Genomic DNA, 15,171 nt, shown 5'->3' on the forward strand with positions numbered 1-15,171 from the left:
AAATAATTTTTGACTTCATGCCTTTCTTTACTGGATCCTGATAATGCATATATATCAGGCTGATTTTTTCAGAAATTATTACATTAAACTAATTAATTTTCAGGATATCATTTATTTCCGGATTGATCTATTCATTGATGTTCTTTACAGCAATATTGACTTCCTTCTCTAGTGATTTAATCAGAGAAACACATGACTTGAACCCACCCCCAGTGAAACCAATCCTCCTGTGAACTTCATACACAAATTCCTCAGTCTAATTTGAGAGGTGACACACTTTCTCCCCACCCAGGTCCAGGCCTCTCCACTCAGTGTCTCCCTCTGCCCTCCTCTCTTAATTTCTCACCCAATGGACGTCCACCTCTTCGCATCTTCCATTTTGTTAGTATTGTCTGTCTCTCCTTGAAGAGCCTTCCTATCTTTCTCAGGGATTAGCTCAGAGGTTATCACAAGTTAAAGTAGAGTTGGTGTATTGTATTGTTATTAGTTAATATTTATTTATTTGTCAAAAAATAAGATCACAGAATTGAAGTCACTCCTTTCAGTTTTAGTCCAAAATCACTCCTTATTTACTATATTCTAGAATCTGACAGCATCTGAAGTTGTCAGCTTTATGTCTGAATGAGCACAGTAGTCACTTCACCATAAAATACGCAATGACAACATTAATAGGCTGGACCTAGTAGCATTTACATATCACTATTCCTTTTCAAACATTGGGATGTGCAGCATCGCTGTTATCATTAGTCTGTTAAAGTGACGGCATTCTTTCATTTAGAAATAGGTCACTTTTACTGACGTTCTTCACAGCTTCATAGACATGCCCAAAATAGTAACAAATAGCCATGGTACCTGTGCGATATTTGTCATACACGCAAGATTGGACAGCACATCAAGTAATGATCTTGCATAATAATACACACACACACACACAAAATACTAAATCTAAACTAATAACAAGCTTATCAAAATGTCCAAATATCTAAGAAATAGTTTATTCATGATTTCCTCAGCCTTTGTCCAAAAAATGTTTTGTTTTTTAAGTTAGAGCATCTTAAAATGTGCTTTCACTGTTACTCTGTTAATGTGCCTAACTCATGCATGATGCCGCAGGTATGGAATAAACTAGTAACTACTAACGAGGAACATACCAACAGCTGAAAGCAAGGAACTGAACTTCAAATCCTGTTAAGATTTTGTCAAAACCCAGATTATATTGTTATTCTGACCTGTTTCAGACTTCATTGCAGGAAAGTTTTATATTCGTGGACATTTAAGTTTGTAAAATATGTGCCCTTGTGCAGCAAAGTACAGCTAATGAATAGCTAATATATGTGGAGGCACACTCCCTATGTATGTCTATCGTAGGAAGAAGTGAGAAAGTGAATAAGGAAGACTGTGTGTTAAATACAGAGGTGGAGTCAGGGAATAAACTTCATAAACATATGCAGAGAGACTTAAAGTACAGGGATACATTTTGCCTGGCTCAGTCCAGAAACCCCCCCCTTACCACTGAAGCTCATTAACATTTATTTTTGACGGGAGTTTTGTGTATAGTTATCTGTTGTTGAACAGCGTGTGTGCAGCTCCTAGAAGTCTTTGAAGCAATGTTGCTGGTTTTTGTGACTGTACAGAGGACAAATCCTTTGCTCATAAGCTGCATTAGGCATCCTGCATTTTGGCCTGTCAGCTGAATATACTTTGATTCATCAACAAAAATTACTACCATTTCATTCCCCCCAGAAACCATAAACAGCTAAAAAAAAAAATTGAGATCAGATGAAATTGGTTTTATGAAATTCTGAATGGGACACCAAGCTATAATCTGCAGTTGTGACTAAAAGTTCACCAAAACAGGCAAAGGCCATGGCAGTCTTGATTTTCAAATATAACTCGTAATTTTCTATAATTTAATTGTTGGGACACATCGATCTGTGTCACAAGCACTATCATGCATTTTGAGTCTTTCATAAATTTCTGGTTGTATCTTTGACCATTCCTCTTAACATAATTGATGCAGTTCAGCTACATTTGTTGGCTCTCTATGACTTTCTTCAGCACAGTTCACAGGTTTTTGATAGTGTTTGAGGCAGACCTTTAGGGAGACCAGTCTCATTTTTCACACAATTTTTTATTTTATCTGAGCATGAACTTTCCTCCAGAAGGTCTTTTTTTGTCTGAAGTTTATGATTAGCCAGAAACTTCAGTCAAGCCTTCAGGTGTCACTTCTGGAGCAAGGGATTTCTTCTTGCATGGTAGTCTTTCAGGCCATGGTGATCTAAAACAACACTGACACCTGTGTTCCAGCAGCTTCTAATTCATTACAGTCCTGCTTTTTGGCGATTTTTCCTTTAATCTTAACCATCCAGATTAATCGTCTCTCAGCAGCCGGTGATAGTTTGCGTTTTCATGGCAGTGAAACAACTGTGCCATGCACTTTTCTACTTAGAATTGTTTGCACAGTTGATTTTTGGATCTGTAGCTGCTCTAAGTCAGCTTTCTGACTTGATCAAGTCACTAATTTGCTTTTCAGATTGGTGCTGAGCTCCTTGGATTTTGCCATTGTTGTGTTTGTGGCTGAGTCTAGTGAGTAATCATTCAGGAGAACTTAAGAGGCCATGCCTCTAAGAAAGTTTGATTAACATAACCAAAATGGATCCTTCAAGTAGCTGTATATATAGTTTTGACCCAGCAGATTTTGGTGTATTTCCAGAAGATCTTTAGTAAATGTATCAATAAGCCAAAATGTACAATTGTTTTTTTTTTTGGTTTTTTTATGACAAGACACGTGTTTCAATGATTCTATCATTAAAGATTCTGAGTTCTAAGAGTCTTTAGAAACTCAAGACTTCCACGATATACATAGTATTTACGAGTGTATATTAACTTTTGTTCACAACTGTATTTACACATCCAGCTGACACGAACAAAAATACATTCACCATCTGCTTAAAGGGAGTGGGCAGTTCTGTGTACAGTGGGTTTATGTGCCTTTTTTACTCAGAACAGCTGATTCCTTCCATAACCATGTGAAGATGGGGTGCTGGGTGAGCTGCAGCATAACTTGCTGCTGTTGAAGCTTGTCACCGTTTATTGTTCAGAGAAGCAATATTCAAAGAAATATCCATTTATCTCAGCCAACCAAAGTGCTAACATTTATATTTGACATAACATTACTGTCATAGTCCAGCACATACAGATAGTTTGTAGAAAGTGATAACTTGCTGTGGGTTCATCACTGCATATGGCACCTTTTGCATTATGCATAGTTATTTAATACACCAGCAATCTGAAAATATTAATTTGTGGTATAAAAACTTTTTTAACAATGGAACATACTGTAAAACTTCATAGTATTTAATATTACAACAATCGGAGCATTGACTCATTCATGGTCATGATCATCAGTATTCCAGTGTTCTGTAATGAACGACCAATAACATGTACGCAAATGTCACAGAGCATTTTGAGAACAAGACAGAATGTTATGCCGCTCATACCACTGGCAGCGAATGACTACAGTTCAGTATTTTAAAATACAGTGTTGTGCATGTTTGAAATGTGTGTGCCGCAGTTTTTGATTGATTTTCTTGATACTCACAATCAAATTTCAATTAATGCACATCTCTAGTTGGCACTATCCTGAGACAATAGCGAGCAGTAGTTTGTGGATTGTACTCTGGTCAACAATGCTGAAACCTAAAATGATGAACTTTATTTATATCAAATGCAACATTTATACTGTGTTGACTTAAGAAAACAAAAATCAGCAGACAAAATATAAACAAAATTCTAATATTTTAAAAAACTAATATTTTAATTGTGATGAGTCTGATGGCAGTGGCAGATCAGATTCTAGCTGAATAAAGACATTACACAGCTAATGTTCACACCAACGAACAGCACAGTTAATCCAATACCTGCAGGATCAGAGGTCAGCATCTGCTTCTTCAGATCTTAAAACTTCTCAGAGTTCACCATTCATGACTTTTTTCTCTCAACAAACCACCCTGTCGCTCTCAGAGAAGAGGACTAAAGATCTGTGGCCAGTTATTTGATATGATATGAGTTCTGCTTTTAGAATCTGTGAATCTGGGCCATAACATCAAGGTGCTTTAAACAAAACCTTTTAAAAAATACTATACATCAAGAGAATGAAGAAACTGTTCCCTGAACCCACTGACTCATCACCGGTTTCATCCTATCCTTTCCTCTCCGCTTCCAATGTCCTTATCCTCTACTTCCCTGCAGCCTCACCCTCCCTCCTCTCTTCTACCTCCTCCCTGTTTTTCCTGCCATGCAGCTGTCACTGCTATTAATAATTGCAACTCCCCCATACAAAACCTCCTTCCGTCTCCCATCCCTGCATTCGCTCCCCCCTTCCTTCTCTCTTAGAGAACATGAGGCGCTCCCCTGTTTTTCAGTTCTCCTCCGTTGTTGTAGCATTTGTATGTGTGGCCCCAAGTGTCAGAGTTACCCTCTGAAAATTTATGAAACTTTAACTACATTATCTATATTACATTACATTAGTTGTTGGTTCCAGAAAATAAAAATAAACCAAGGAGAATATTGCTCTGTCTGGGTCGAGCAGACAGCAACCACCTAGGCAGTGGGCTGAATGGTATTCGAACTATCACAGCTGTTTTGTAGGACAGGGAAAATGTAGGGGCCAGAGCATCTGTCTGGAAATACTTGCCAGGAAAGTAATGCTGGTTGAGTCTGTAACATATTTTAACCCTCTGAGCCCCAAAAACCCACCTGTGAATTTGTAAGGCATTTTTCTTTTCTTTTTTTTCTTTTCAATTACACAATTCATCATAGTAAGAAATTGTTAAAACAGGAAGAAGTGTATTTGACAATCTTTAAACTAATCAAATGTTACTTTCAGTTTCTTTTCAAAAAACAGCCAAATCTAAACTGAACATTGTGACATTTAATCAAATGAACTTCATAGCGTAAGATGGCGGCGTGTGCAGATGCTGCGGCTTCTGTCTCTCCCGACACAAATGTGTTTTAGGGCTCCGGTGGCGCAATCGGTCAGCACGCGGTACTATATAAGACAGTAATCAGCGGAGTAATGCCGAGGTTGTGAGTTCAAGCCTCACCTGGAGCATAAAGCTGTTTTTTACATGAAGGTTCGAGAGAAACGCAATTTCAGTTCTCTGTATGTGTACACGTGTAGCAGAACTGACAATAAAGTAACTTTGACTTATTGTACATGTCTTATGTACAGATTTGCGCTGTAAGAAAACAACAACTATACAACCGAGAAGCCATTATTGCTTCAAAAACAACCAACAGTCAAGTGACAAAAGTTCAGGGCTTCAGCTGAACTGTGAACTGTAGTTTACACACAGCAGATAGGAGAGAAGGATGTAGACAAATTAAAAAATTAAAAATGTAAGTAGTAAAGTATTTTTGGTGTAAGGCCACTGTATTTTTTTTGTTTTGTTTTTTTTTTTTTTTTCCCAGTGTGGGTTACACCTGTGGACACTTGGACATGTTGATTTTAGGTGTATTCTTTTTTCTTTTTTAAAAAAAATCAACAAAGTTCAATTTAGGTTTTTATTTCTTTTTGATTTATGGAATTATGAGTTTTATACTCTGTAAAAAAACAAAGATACTCTTCGCCAGGGTTATGCTTTTTCCCTGGAGGTGCAGGACTTTATACTGCAGGAAAAAATGGGCCCACAGTGAGCAAAAATGTGACAAACGCAAAAAAAAAAGGCCCAGAAAATGAGTGGGAGTTCAGAGGAGTTAAATCTCTTCTTAAAAGATTGTTTTATTAGAGAGCCTATCCTAATTTCACTTGAGTGTTTCATTTATTTGAATTAACTTTTTTTTTTGTTTGTTTATTCTCTTTTTCCCAGAAGCTTCAGTGGACAGCAACTAGATTGCTCTTTTAGGTTCGAAAAGACGTTTTACCTCTCATCCAAGAGGCTCCTTCCATTCTAACTGACTGACGAGGGGTTTCAGAAGTTTATAATCATTGCAGTTTACATGACTAATGGTTAATTAATGGCCCAGGACTCATGTGCATCAACATGTGAATGGTTGTGAAGCCAGGTGGTCCAACAGCAACAACAGCAGTAATGACCATGGTTTACAGTTTACACAGTTTACACAACAAATTATATCAATCTGGAGTGGCTCAAGATCCTGAAAGATTTAACCATTACTAACATTATGGCCATGTGAGCTGGAATGACTATAAACACCTGAAACTCCCCTTCAGTCAGTCACATCTTCCATAACCTCAAAGTCCAGTTGCTGTCTAGCTCCTGGGATTACCATGACCTGGATGACTGAGAATCTACACAGTTTATTTCTCACTTTGCTTTATTTGTTTTTAATGTTTCATCATTATTATGGATTTTAATTTCCTGTCCTTTGAAAGGTGTTCTATAGATAAACACTTTAAATACTTTTTTTGTAAATGTAGAAAATTATCAATATTGTTTTAATCTAAGTGAAACTTTTACCACTTGTGGCTGATTTTGTAATTTCCACTTCCACTTTTTGCATTCAGTTATCATTTAAAGGCTGTTACACAGTCAAGCCAACAGTTTCAATGTGGCAACAGTGAAAAGGATGCTGGAAGCTCTATTTGAGATGCCAGAAAGACCAGTCCTGGCCAAAGTACTAGCAGCTTTCCTGCTGATAATGTTTGGGTCGCACTTTCCAACAAGTACAGGGGAGTGCTTAAACCAGTTTGGCTGTCAGAGCAAAAATGCTCTGGGCTGATTTATATTGATATGGTAAAGTGCATTTATTAAACTCTTGTAGCACTCAGACTGATGAAATGTCATAAAAACAAAGACAACTGAAAAATGTTCATTATTCAGCTGGATTAAAAAGCGACAGCGCTGTAAGCTGCAAGCTGCCCAGTCACTGAGGCAGCAAAGCAACTCCAAACCATAACATTTACACCACCATGCTTTATAGTTAGTAAGAGGTTCTTCTGCTGAAAAGCTTGGTCTGCCTTTGGTCTGCACCAAACATGTCTACTGCTATTGTAGCCAAATATCATGATTTATCACCCAGAACACATTATTCCAAAAGGCCTAGTTGCTGGAAAACTCTGTTTTTGCTCTGGGGTTGTTTTTGCACACTAATCTTTGGGTGTTGTTGTTGTTGTTGTTGTTGTTTGTGTACATGTTGTGTGAAACCGGTGTGAAGAAGTGTTTTTTCTACCACCACCCAGAATATTTTGGTGTATATTCAGTAAATACTGTGATTTTGGGGGGGAAATAGCTGTTTATATTTTAAGTAAACATTCTACACAGCTCCTTGTTGTCAATGTTTTTTTATTTTGTTATTTTGTTTTTTATTGATTACAGCACAGTTCCAGAAAAGCAAAGATACAAGTCATTTTGGATTTTCTCTCCCATTGCTTTGCAGGCACAGAATCCTCTGCACATATTTTCCATCTTAATAAAGCCACTGATGGTCTTCTATTACTGGTCCTACACATATAGGCAGAATGGCAGTTTCACATCTAACACCTACTAAAAAGTTTTACAATATAGACATTGTAGTCTCACAAATAGCATGTCCGATGTTTCTCAAGGCATGCACTTATTTCGACAAATCATGAGTCTGGTGTTGCTTTATTAGCAAGTGAACAGCATGAACTCTGTACCTATCTGATAACAATGACCTTAACGTAGCAAATGTGATGCTACAAAATGCTTTACAAAGACAGGATTGAACCTGGCTGTCATTATCAGCCTTCTACCACCTTCCACGGGATAAAAAGGATATAGCAAATGGATGGATGGATGGTTTAAATGTTAGCACAATTAAATGCCCTGCATTGAAAATGTTAAAGTAAACAAATGTTAGTATGTTAGTATAGACAGGGAAATGTATGTATTTAAAATAAAAATACTCAGAAAAATGTTACACCACAATACAGTACATTATACCTCTTAATTATTATTACTCATGCTTTTAATGTGAAAGCAGGATTTTACTCTTGTAGGAAGCCTAACTGCCGAGCCTTCAAAGTGTCAAAATTGAGAAATGTTAAGAACCAAATTCAATGAGCAGAATTGGAATCAGAAATAAATTTGTTAAAATGCAAACAGCCCAGTCTCAATGATTCTAAACTTCTTCCATTTCACAACAGTTGAAACCACAACAGTCTTGGAAACACTGAAAGTTTTCGAGATGGTTTTATGCTCTTGTTCTCATCTGTACCTTACCACAGTTTTATTATCGAGGTGTTCAGACAGTTAGTTTCTTGGATTTTATGGCTCGTTTTGTGTTCTGACATGCAGTGTGAATTGTACGACCTTATGTACTATGATTTGTGTCTTTCTAAACCATGTCCAATTCATTAAAGTTACCACTTGTGGACTCAAATTGTAGATGCAACTTAAAGATAAAATAAAAGAGTCCTGACCACAATTTGGAGGGCCACAGGGCAGAGTCGGTATACTTATATAAATGAGAGATTTTTCTTTTTGATTTTTGATGCCTTTTTTTTTTTTTTTTTTAATTATATGCTAAGACATGCTTTTATTTTGTGATTAGGTTTTATTGATATGGAATTTAGGGAAGCATTCTTCGTCCTCTTCTTCGTCTTTTTCTTATTATAGTAGTAATAACAATAATAATAATTTAAAATTAAATATACAACACAATGTGCAAGAAGTCAAGGGGTTCGAATACTTTCCGATGTGACTATAAATTATTTAGAATATGACAGCTCTTTTAAACCAAAAGTAAATTTCCTTGTCTGCTGCAGTGTGACAGCCACAGCTTTCAACTTTATTTGTGTTTGCTTATTGATGTGCATCAGTGCTTGGAGACAGTTGTCTTCCGCCTGTCAGTTTGTAGACTGCTGTTTACGTTTTGTAATGTATGGTTGTCAGAGTGACAGGATTGGTTTAGAGGTGCTGTAAGGGGTAGGAGGCAGCTGTGCGTGGGTGTGGGTGTGTGTGTGTGTGTGTGTGAGGGAGAGTCGTTCGATCATATTTCTTTACCTAGTCTTTCAATAGCATTACGTTTTCCAGATGATGTATCCACTCCAGAATCAAACTATGTATGTGGTTGTACTAGACTTGATTTTAAAGACCATTTTGGTGTGCAGCTTGTGCTGTTATTTTAAAATTTGCATCCGTAGTTGAAAGCATAGATGTCAGTCCATGGTTGAGCCCATGAGGAAACAGGAGCCCACAGCTGTTCCTTTAAAGGTTCTATATGTGACATTTAGTATCACTAGATATTGCAAGAGACCAAAACAAATGGGCGTGTCTGTCACATCTCCCCTCGCCCATGAGGTTCCATTTACAACCAGAAAAGTTGACAACAACAATAATAGCCACAACCATTCACCCGCACTGGCACTGTAATATACATCGTAAAAGTTGTTGTCAACATCGGTAACGTTCACTCCGCTTCACCTATCTCTCCTACGCGCCGCTCGTGTTTTTCATTCGTGTGGCACAGATGCATACAGACCTGATCTGACTCTTGTGTGGAGACAGACACTCACAGACACAAGGGGGTCAAGGAGAGGCAGCAGAGAGCAGCCAATTCAAAACAGCAGGACAGACTCTTAAACTGAGCTGAAAAAAATAAGTGAACGCAAATTTGGTAAATGAGGTAAATAAAATACTTTCAAAATTACAAATCTAAATTACTTGCTTGGGTTTCAGGGCAAAGGTGGAACACCCTATTTTTGCTTTGACAATGTGGTGCTGGAGGTCACTCTCGGCCTGTTTATGAACACAGGCAGGGCCAGCAGTTTCGGGGGGGGGGACGACTTCCATGCAGTAAAATGTACACATGGGCAAAACATAGAACAGAAGCTCAGATTACAACACACACAGGACTGTGACTTCATTCTCTACAATATCTTTACATAGCAGATAGTTATTTGCTGCCATATTTTTGCAATATTTATATTAAAAACTTTGTGTATTACATCTTTTATTACTTTTTATTAAGTAAATGGACAGCACAATGCTGCTTTTCCCTCTAAAGCTCAACAACTCTATGACTGACATCTATAACGATTTGCCTAATCAGTTAATTAGGTCATTTATCAAATAATAACAACATCTATTGTCATTTTGCAACTTCTCCAGTGTAAAGATTTGATGTGTCACTAGATATTCATTAATTCATTTGACCTTTATGTAGACTCTGAATGCAGGTGTGTATGCAGACACACATAAAGAAACTTGGATGAAAAAAATAAAAAAAATAAAAAATATATAAATTTGCAAAGAAAACATTAACATTAATTAAAGCATCTAAATTTTATTATTGCTGTACTCTGAAAAGTTCGCTCAAGTGTTTAAATTCAAAGGTGCTTATGTTCAAAGTAAATCATTTTTCTGCTGCTACCTTTCTCCTTCTGCTGCTGATACAATCATGTATAAATTGTCACCATAATCCAAGACTGATAGAAAAGTTGCCTCAGTAATAGTCTTTTTTTTACAATGCCATCAGAAAAATGATTTATTCCTGTAAAAGAAGCCATCCATCCATTCATTTTCTATACATTGCTTTATCCTCTGTATGGTCGTGGGACACCCTGGACAGGTCACCAGTCTGCTACACTGAGAGACAGATAATCAAACACACTCACATTCACACCTACGGACAATTTAGAATCACCAGTTAACCTCAGCATGTTTTTGGACTGTGTGAGAGGAAGCCGGAGAACCTGGAGAGAACCCACGTTGCACAGTGAAAACATGCAAACCCCACACAGAAAGACCACAGGTTCCTGTTATTGTTTTTTTTTTTCTCCCAATTGAATCACCACTGTGTGTGGACATGTGATACTAAAATATCAACTTCTCACCATTCCAAACTCAAAGATAGAAACATGGTTCTTTGCACATCTTCAAGCAGAATGCAGCTGAAACAGGTGCTTCTTAGCTTGACGATAGCAAATTTTTACAGTACAGAAAGGGAGGCTGGAGCACACTGCTTAATAGATAGATAGATAGATAGATAGATAGATAGATAGATAGATAGATAGATAGATAGATAGATAGATAGATTAAATAAATAATAATAATAATAATAAATAAATAAATTTCAAGGTATTTATACACTCTTTTTTTCAAGACTTGTAGTAGAAATGGCAAGATTACCAGAATTGTGTCTGGCTTTGACAGGCATTAAAAAAATGAATGTACATGTAAAAGTAGAATGCTGAATGGATTTAATGAAGAACATACAGTATGTGCACTACACTGCAAACTTATGTCCTGAAAACTCTTAACACAGTTATGTCTTGTAGGATACATAATTAATTGAGAGAGATTAAAATTGCCACAGAATTCTTTCAAATGGTCAAAGGTAAGACTCAACGAGTTTGAATTAAAATGGCCTAAAATAATAAAATGGCCAACGTAATCAACTACTTTTTGAAAGTAGTTAAGATGCCAGTGACTGAGGAGGGAGCAGTAGTAGGCCTTTACACTCCAGGTAGCAGTGATACAGTTGTTTTCAGCAATATGGACATTTAATGTTAAGAATACACACCATCTTTCAAATGTGAACGCATTAAGAACCAGACAGTTTATGGTGTATATGGCTTATCCTCCACTTCTTGATTTCCTGTCTATTCTAAAGAGGTTGGAATGATACAGTACACTTTCTGAATCATTCACAGTACACCTCAGCCAAGTGTCAGATCAAACAATGATGTCAGGATCTCTTTGTGCTGTCAAAATTTTCAGCTGATCTAACTTGTCCTGTTACATAATTCTACGTACATTTATAACTTTGCCTATTTTTAGAAATGGAATTATTATTAAAATTACCATTAAAATGATGCTAAAGAGGAGATACCTTCATGGTGGTTTGAGCCCAGTAACTGCTGGACTTGAATGTGAAGTTTAACCACTGAGCTATTGACTAAGACTGGGGGAACATCAATTACTGGAAGACTGGTTTTCACTAAGCATTTTTATTTATTTTATGAAACTGTATTGACTAAAAAAATTACCGATTCATTTGAAGAAATAATCTGTAGACTGATTCATTTTAGAGCAGTTTAAAGGCCAAATCAGAAGACATAATGCTGAATGATCATTCTGACGTCAATACTACAGTCAGCAACTCTCAGCAGCAGCAGCAGCAGCTGTGTATTTTGTGCTATACCTTTATGTGAACACCTTATCAAGAGGATGTGTAATTGGAATGCATTCAAAGGCATCAAAATGTCAATTAGGGGCAACTCAGAAAAAAAGAGTAGTCTTTCTTTTTGGTTTAAGTTCTTGTTTAACTTTATCTACAAAATAACATTTTCACATTCTGTTCAGGGCTGCAAGGTGGTGCAGTTAGCGCTGTTGCCTCGCAGCAAGAAGGTCGCCGGTTCGCGTCCTGGTGGGGGCACCAGGATCTTTCTGCGTGGAGTTTGCATGTTCTCCCCGTGCAGTGTGGGTTCTCTCCAGGTTCCAAAAACATGTTGATGTTAATTAGTGATTCTAAATTGTCCGTAGGTGTGAATGTGAGTTTACATTGTCGTCTGTCTCTAAATGTAGCCCTGTGATAGACTGGCGACCTGTCCAGGGTGTCCCCTGCCTTCGCCCTAAGTCGGCTGGGATAGGCTCCAGCCCCCCACAACTCGAGTGAGGATTAAGCGGTGTATAGATAATGGATGGATGGACATTCTGTTCAAGACACAGTTGTTTTACTGGGTTGTTTACATTCAGAAAATAAATATACCTGGTCCTATTCTTCCCCCAGCATCACCAAACTTATTTTTATGAAGAGATATTGAGTTTCCAACTATTAGGATGTACATATCTGGTATGTGCCAAATGCCACATTAATCCATCAAACAGTGTGGCATTTACTAGGGTTGTACTCTGATGCCTTTTTATAGCACCCCTCATGACCACACACCTGTCTCAGCCTTTGTGGCTCAGTAGTGAGGGGGCTTTAAATGCTTACATGGAGAAATAAATAACCTTTTGTCAGTCGCCAAGGAAACTCGTAGTAGTAGTCACAGTACTGTTTCATTTATACACATGGGAATTTTTGCTAAAGTGACACCCAAGTAGTAGTTCTTAATGTGTGATTGTACTCAGGATGTACATTTTGCTACAAATAATGTCTCTGAAGCATGCATTTCTTCTGACTGATAAACTTAAATAATTCTGAATAACATACTAAGGCTTCATCACACAAAATCTTCTGGAAAACAAAATCCTTTTGATCCACCTTTCTTAATCCCTTCTGTTGTGTAATTATTTATACGTAGTGTCACAAGGGATTATAAATGGACCCAAGTGCTGACACACGTGGAAGGCAGGTTGTGATAACAAATAGAATCTTTAATAAAAGAAGGCTGGGGAGCAAACAAAAGGTGTCCGGTGATCCAGGAACGTTCATAACTAAAGAAAGACAGAATCCAAAACACAGGGTGCTAAACAGACACAGGAAATACATAGGCTAGCGGGTGGGTGAATAGAGTAGATGAGAATATGAACTGGGAACTGACAGGACAAGATAAAGGACTATGTATACCCAGAGAACTAATGAGGACGCAAGACACAGGTAGAGCTATTGACGGTAGAGCACACAAAAACACACAAAGAGAAGAAGAACAGGCACTAGACACACACAGTAAAACAAAAACAAACAAACTTCAAAATACAACAGAAAATAACTGAAAAAGGACATGGAAGGTTTACAGACAAGGAAGACACAAACAGGGAAACACGGTTGACATATAGAATAGGAAAACACACATGAAGGGATCTAACAAAACAAACCAAAACCTAATGCCAAGGGCATGTAAAGGTTTTCTATGAGTCCTTCATAAGCCAGTGGCAAGAATAAACATCGCATCACTCACATATCAAATATTTGAGTCCGCATTGATGACCCTTTCAGACTTCCTACTTCCCCTTTCTTCTCATCCCTTTTCTCATCTGATTTCTCCATCCCTCTTTCAGTCTGTTCTCCATCACTCTCCTTTACTGTAATTACATTACTCTCTCCCTCTTTCTCTCTCTTTCTCTCCCTCTCCCTCTCTCTCTCTATGTCTGTCTTTCTGTAGATCTGAGGGGAAGCAGAGCAGACCCTGATTGGAGAGGGAATCACGACCACAGTTCCAGCCACACAGACTGCCCTCGCCTAGATCATGCAGCCCTCGGTTCTTCTTCTCCTCTCCTCAATCTTCCTTCTGTCTCTCCTCATCCCCACTTGCTTCTCCCAGAGTGAGGCTGACTTCATTGTTCAGACACGTACTGGTCTAGTTCGAGGCATTCGCCAGCCAGTTCCAGACCGGAACTATGTCACAGCTTTCCTGGGCATCCCCTTCGCTGAGCCACCGGTAGGGAGGCGGCGTTTCCGTCCTGCTGAGCCCAAGCGTCAGTGGAGTGGGGTGTACGATGCTAACGCCTACCCCAATGCCTGCTACCAGTTGGTGGACACATCGTTTCCTGGCTTCCAGGGCAGCGAGATGTGGAATCCTAACAGAGAAATGAGTGAGGACTGCTTGTACCTCAATGTCTGGGTGCCCTCCTCGCCCAGACCCCACAATCTCACCGTCATGGTGTGGATCTACGGTGGAGGTACTTGGTCACAACTTACTCAGAATGAGTTAAACTATAAGTAGGTTAGACATGATTCATTTTTTGTTAGAAAGTTCATCATCTTGGCAAACGACTTACGTACAATGTACATACAACGTAAATGCACCAAAAATCGAGGTAACGCACCTCAGACTATGACAGTGGCAGTGTTTGATACTTATTCAACTGTTTCTTAAAATGTAAAGGGACTGCAATATAAATAGCTCATTTAATGTCACAAACTGCATCATTTAAAAGTGTATTTTTTAATTATACTTTGGAACTAAAAAATTGTTGTGATCCTGTGATATCCTGTGATGTTCACCGTCTTCAGGGTTCTACAGTGGCTCTTCTTCTCTGGACGTATATGATGGTCGTTATCTAGCTCACAGTGAGACAGTCATTGTGGTTTCAATGAACTACCGGATTGGTGCCTTTGGCTTTCTTGCTCTGCATGGCTCCTCTGAGGCTCCTGGCAATGTGGGTCTGCTGGACCAGAGGATGGCACTACAGTGGGTCCAAGACAACATACATTTCTTTGGTGGAAACCCCAAACAGGTTTGTTTCTCAACTGTGCTATTCGCCTATGCTTTTCTACACAGGAATTGATACGGAC

At 38.2% G+C, this 15,171-nt stretch overlaps 1 protein-coding gene across 1 annotated transcript in view; it reads left to right on the forward strand.

Annotated features, from left to right (window-relative positions):
* The window catches only part of ache (acetylcholinesterase (Yt blood group)), a 39,792-nt gene that overhangs the window by 10,245 nt on the left and 14,376 nt on the right, over positions 1–15,171 (forward strand). The window contains exons 2-3 of the mRNA XM_008288362.1: positions 14,039–14,555; positions 14,890–15,113. Coding sequence (XP_008286584.1) covers positions 14,123–14,555; positions 14,890–15,113 — 657 coding nt within the window. The 5' untranslated portion in view covers positions 14,039–14,122. The remainder of the gene's footprint in view (positions 1–14,038; positions 14,556–14,889; positions 15,114–15,171) is intronic.

Source organism: Stegastes partitus, unplaced genomic scaffold (assembly GCF_000690725.1).
Source record: "Stegastes partitus isolate 25-593 unplaced genomic scaffold, Stegastes_partitus-1.0.2 Scaffold556, whole genome shotgun sequence".
In the NCBI taxonomy this organism is placed as follows: Eukaryota; Metazoa; Chordata; class Actinopteri; family Pomacentridae; genus Stegastes; species Stegastes partitus.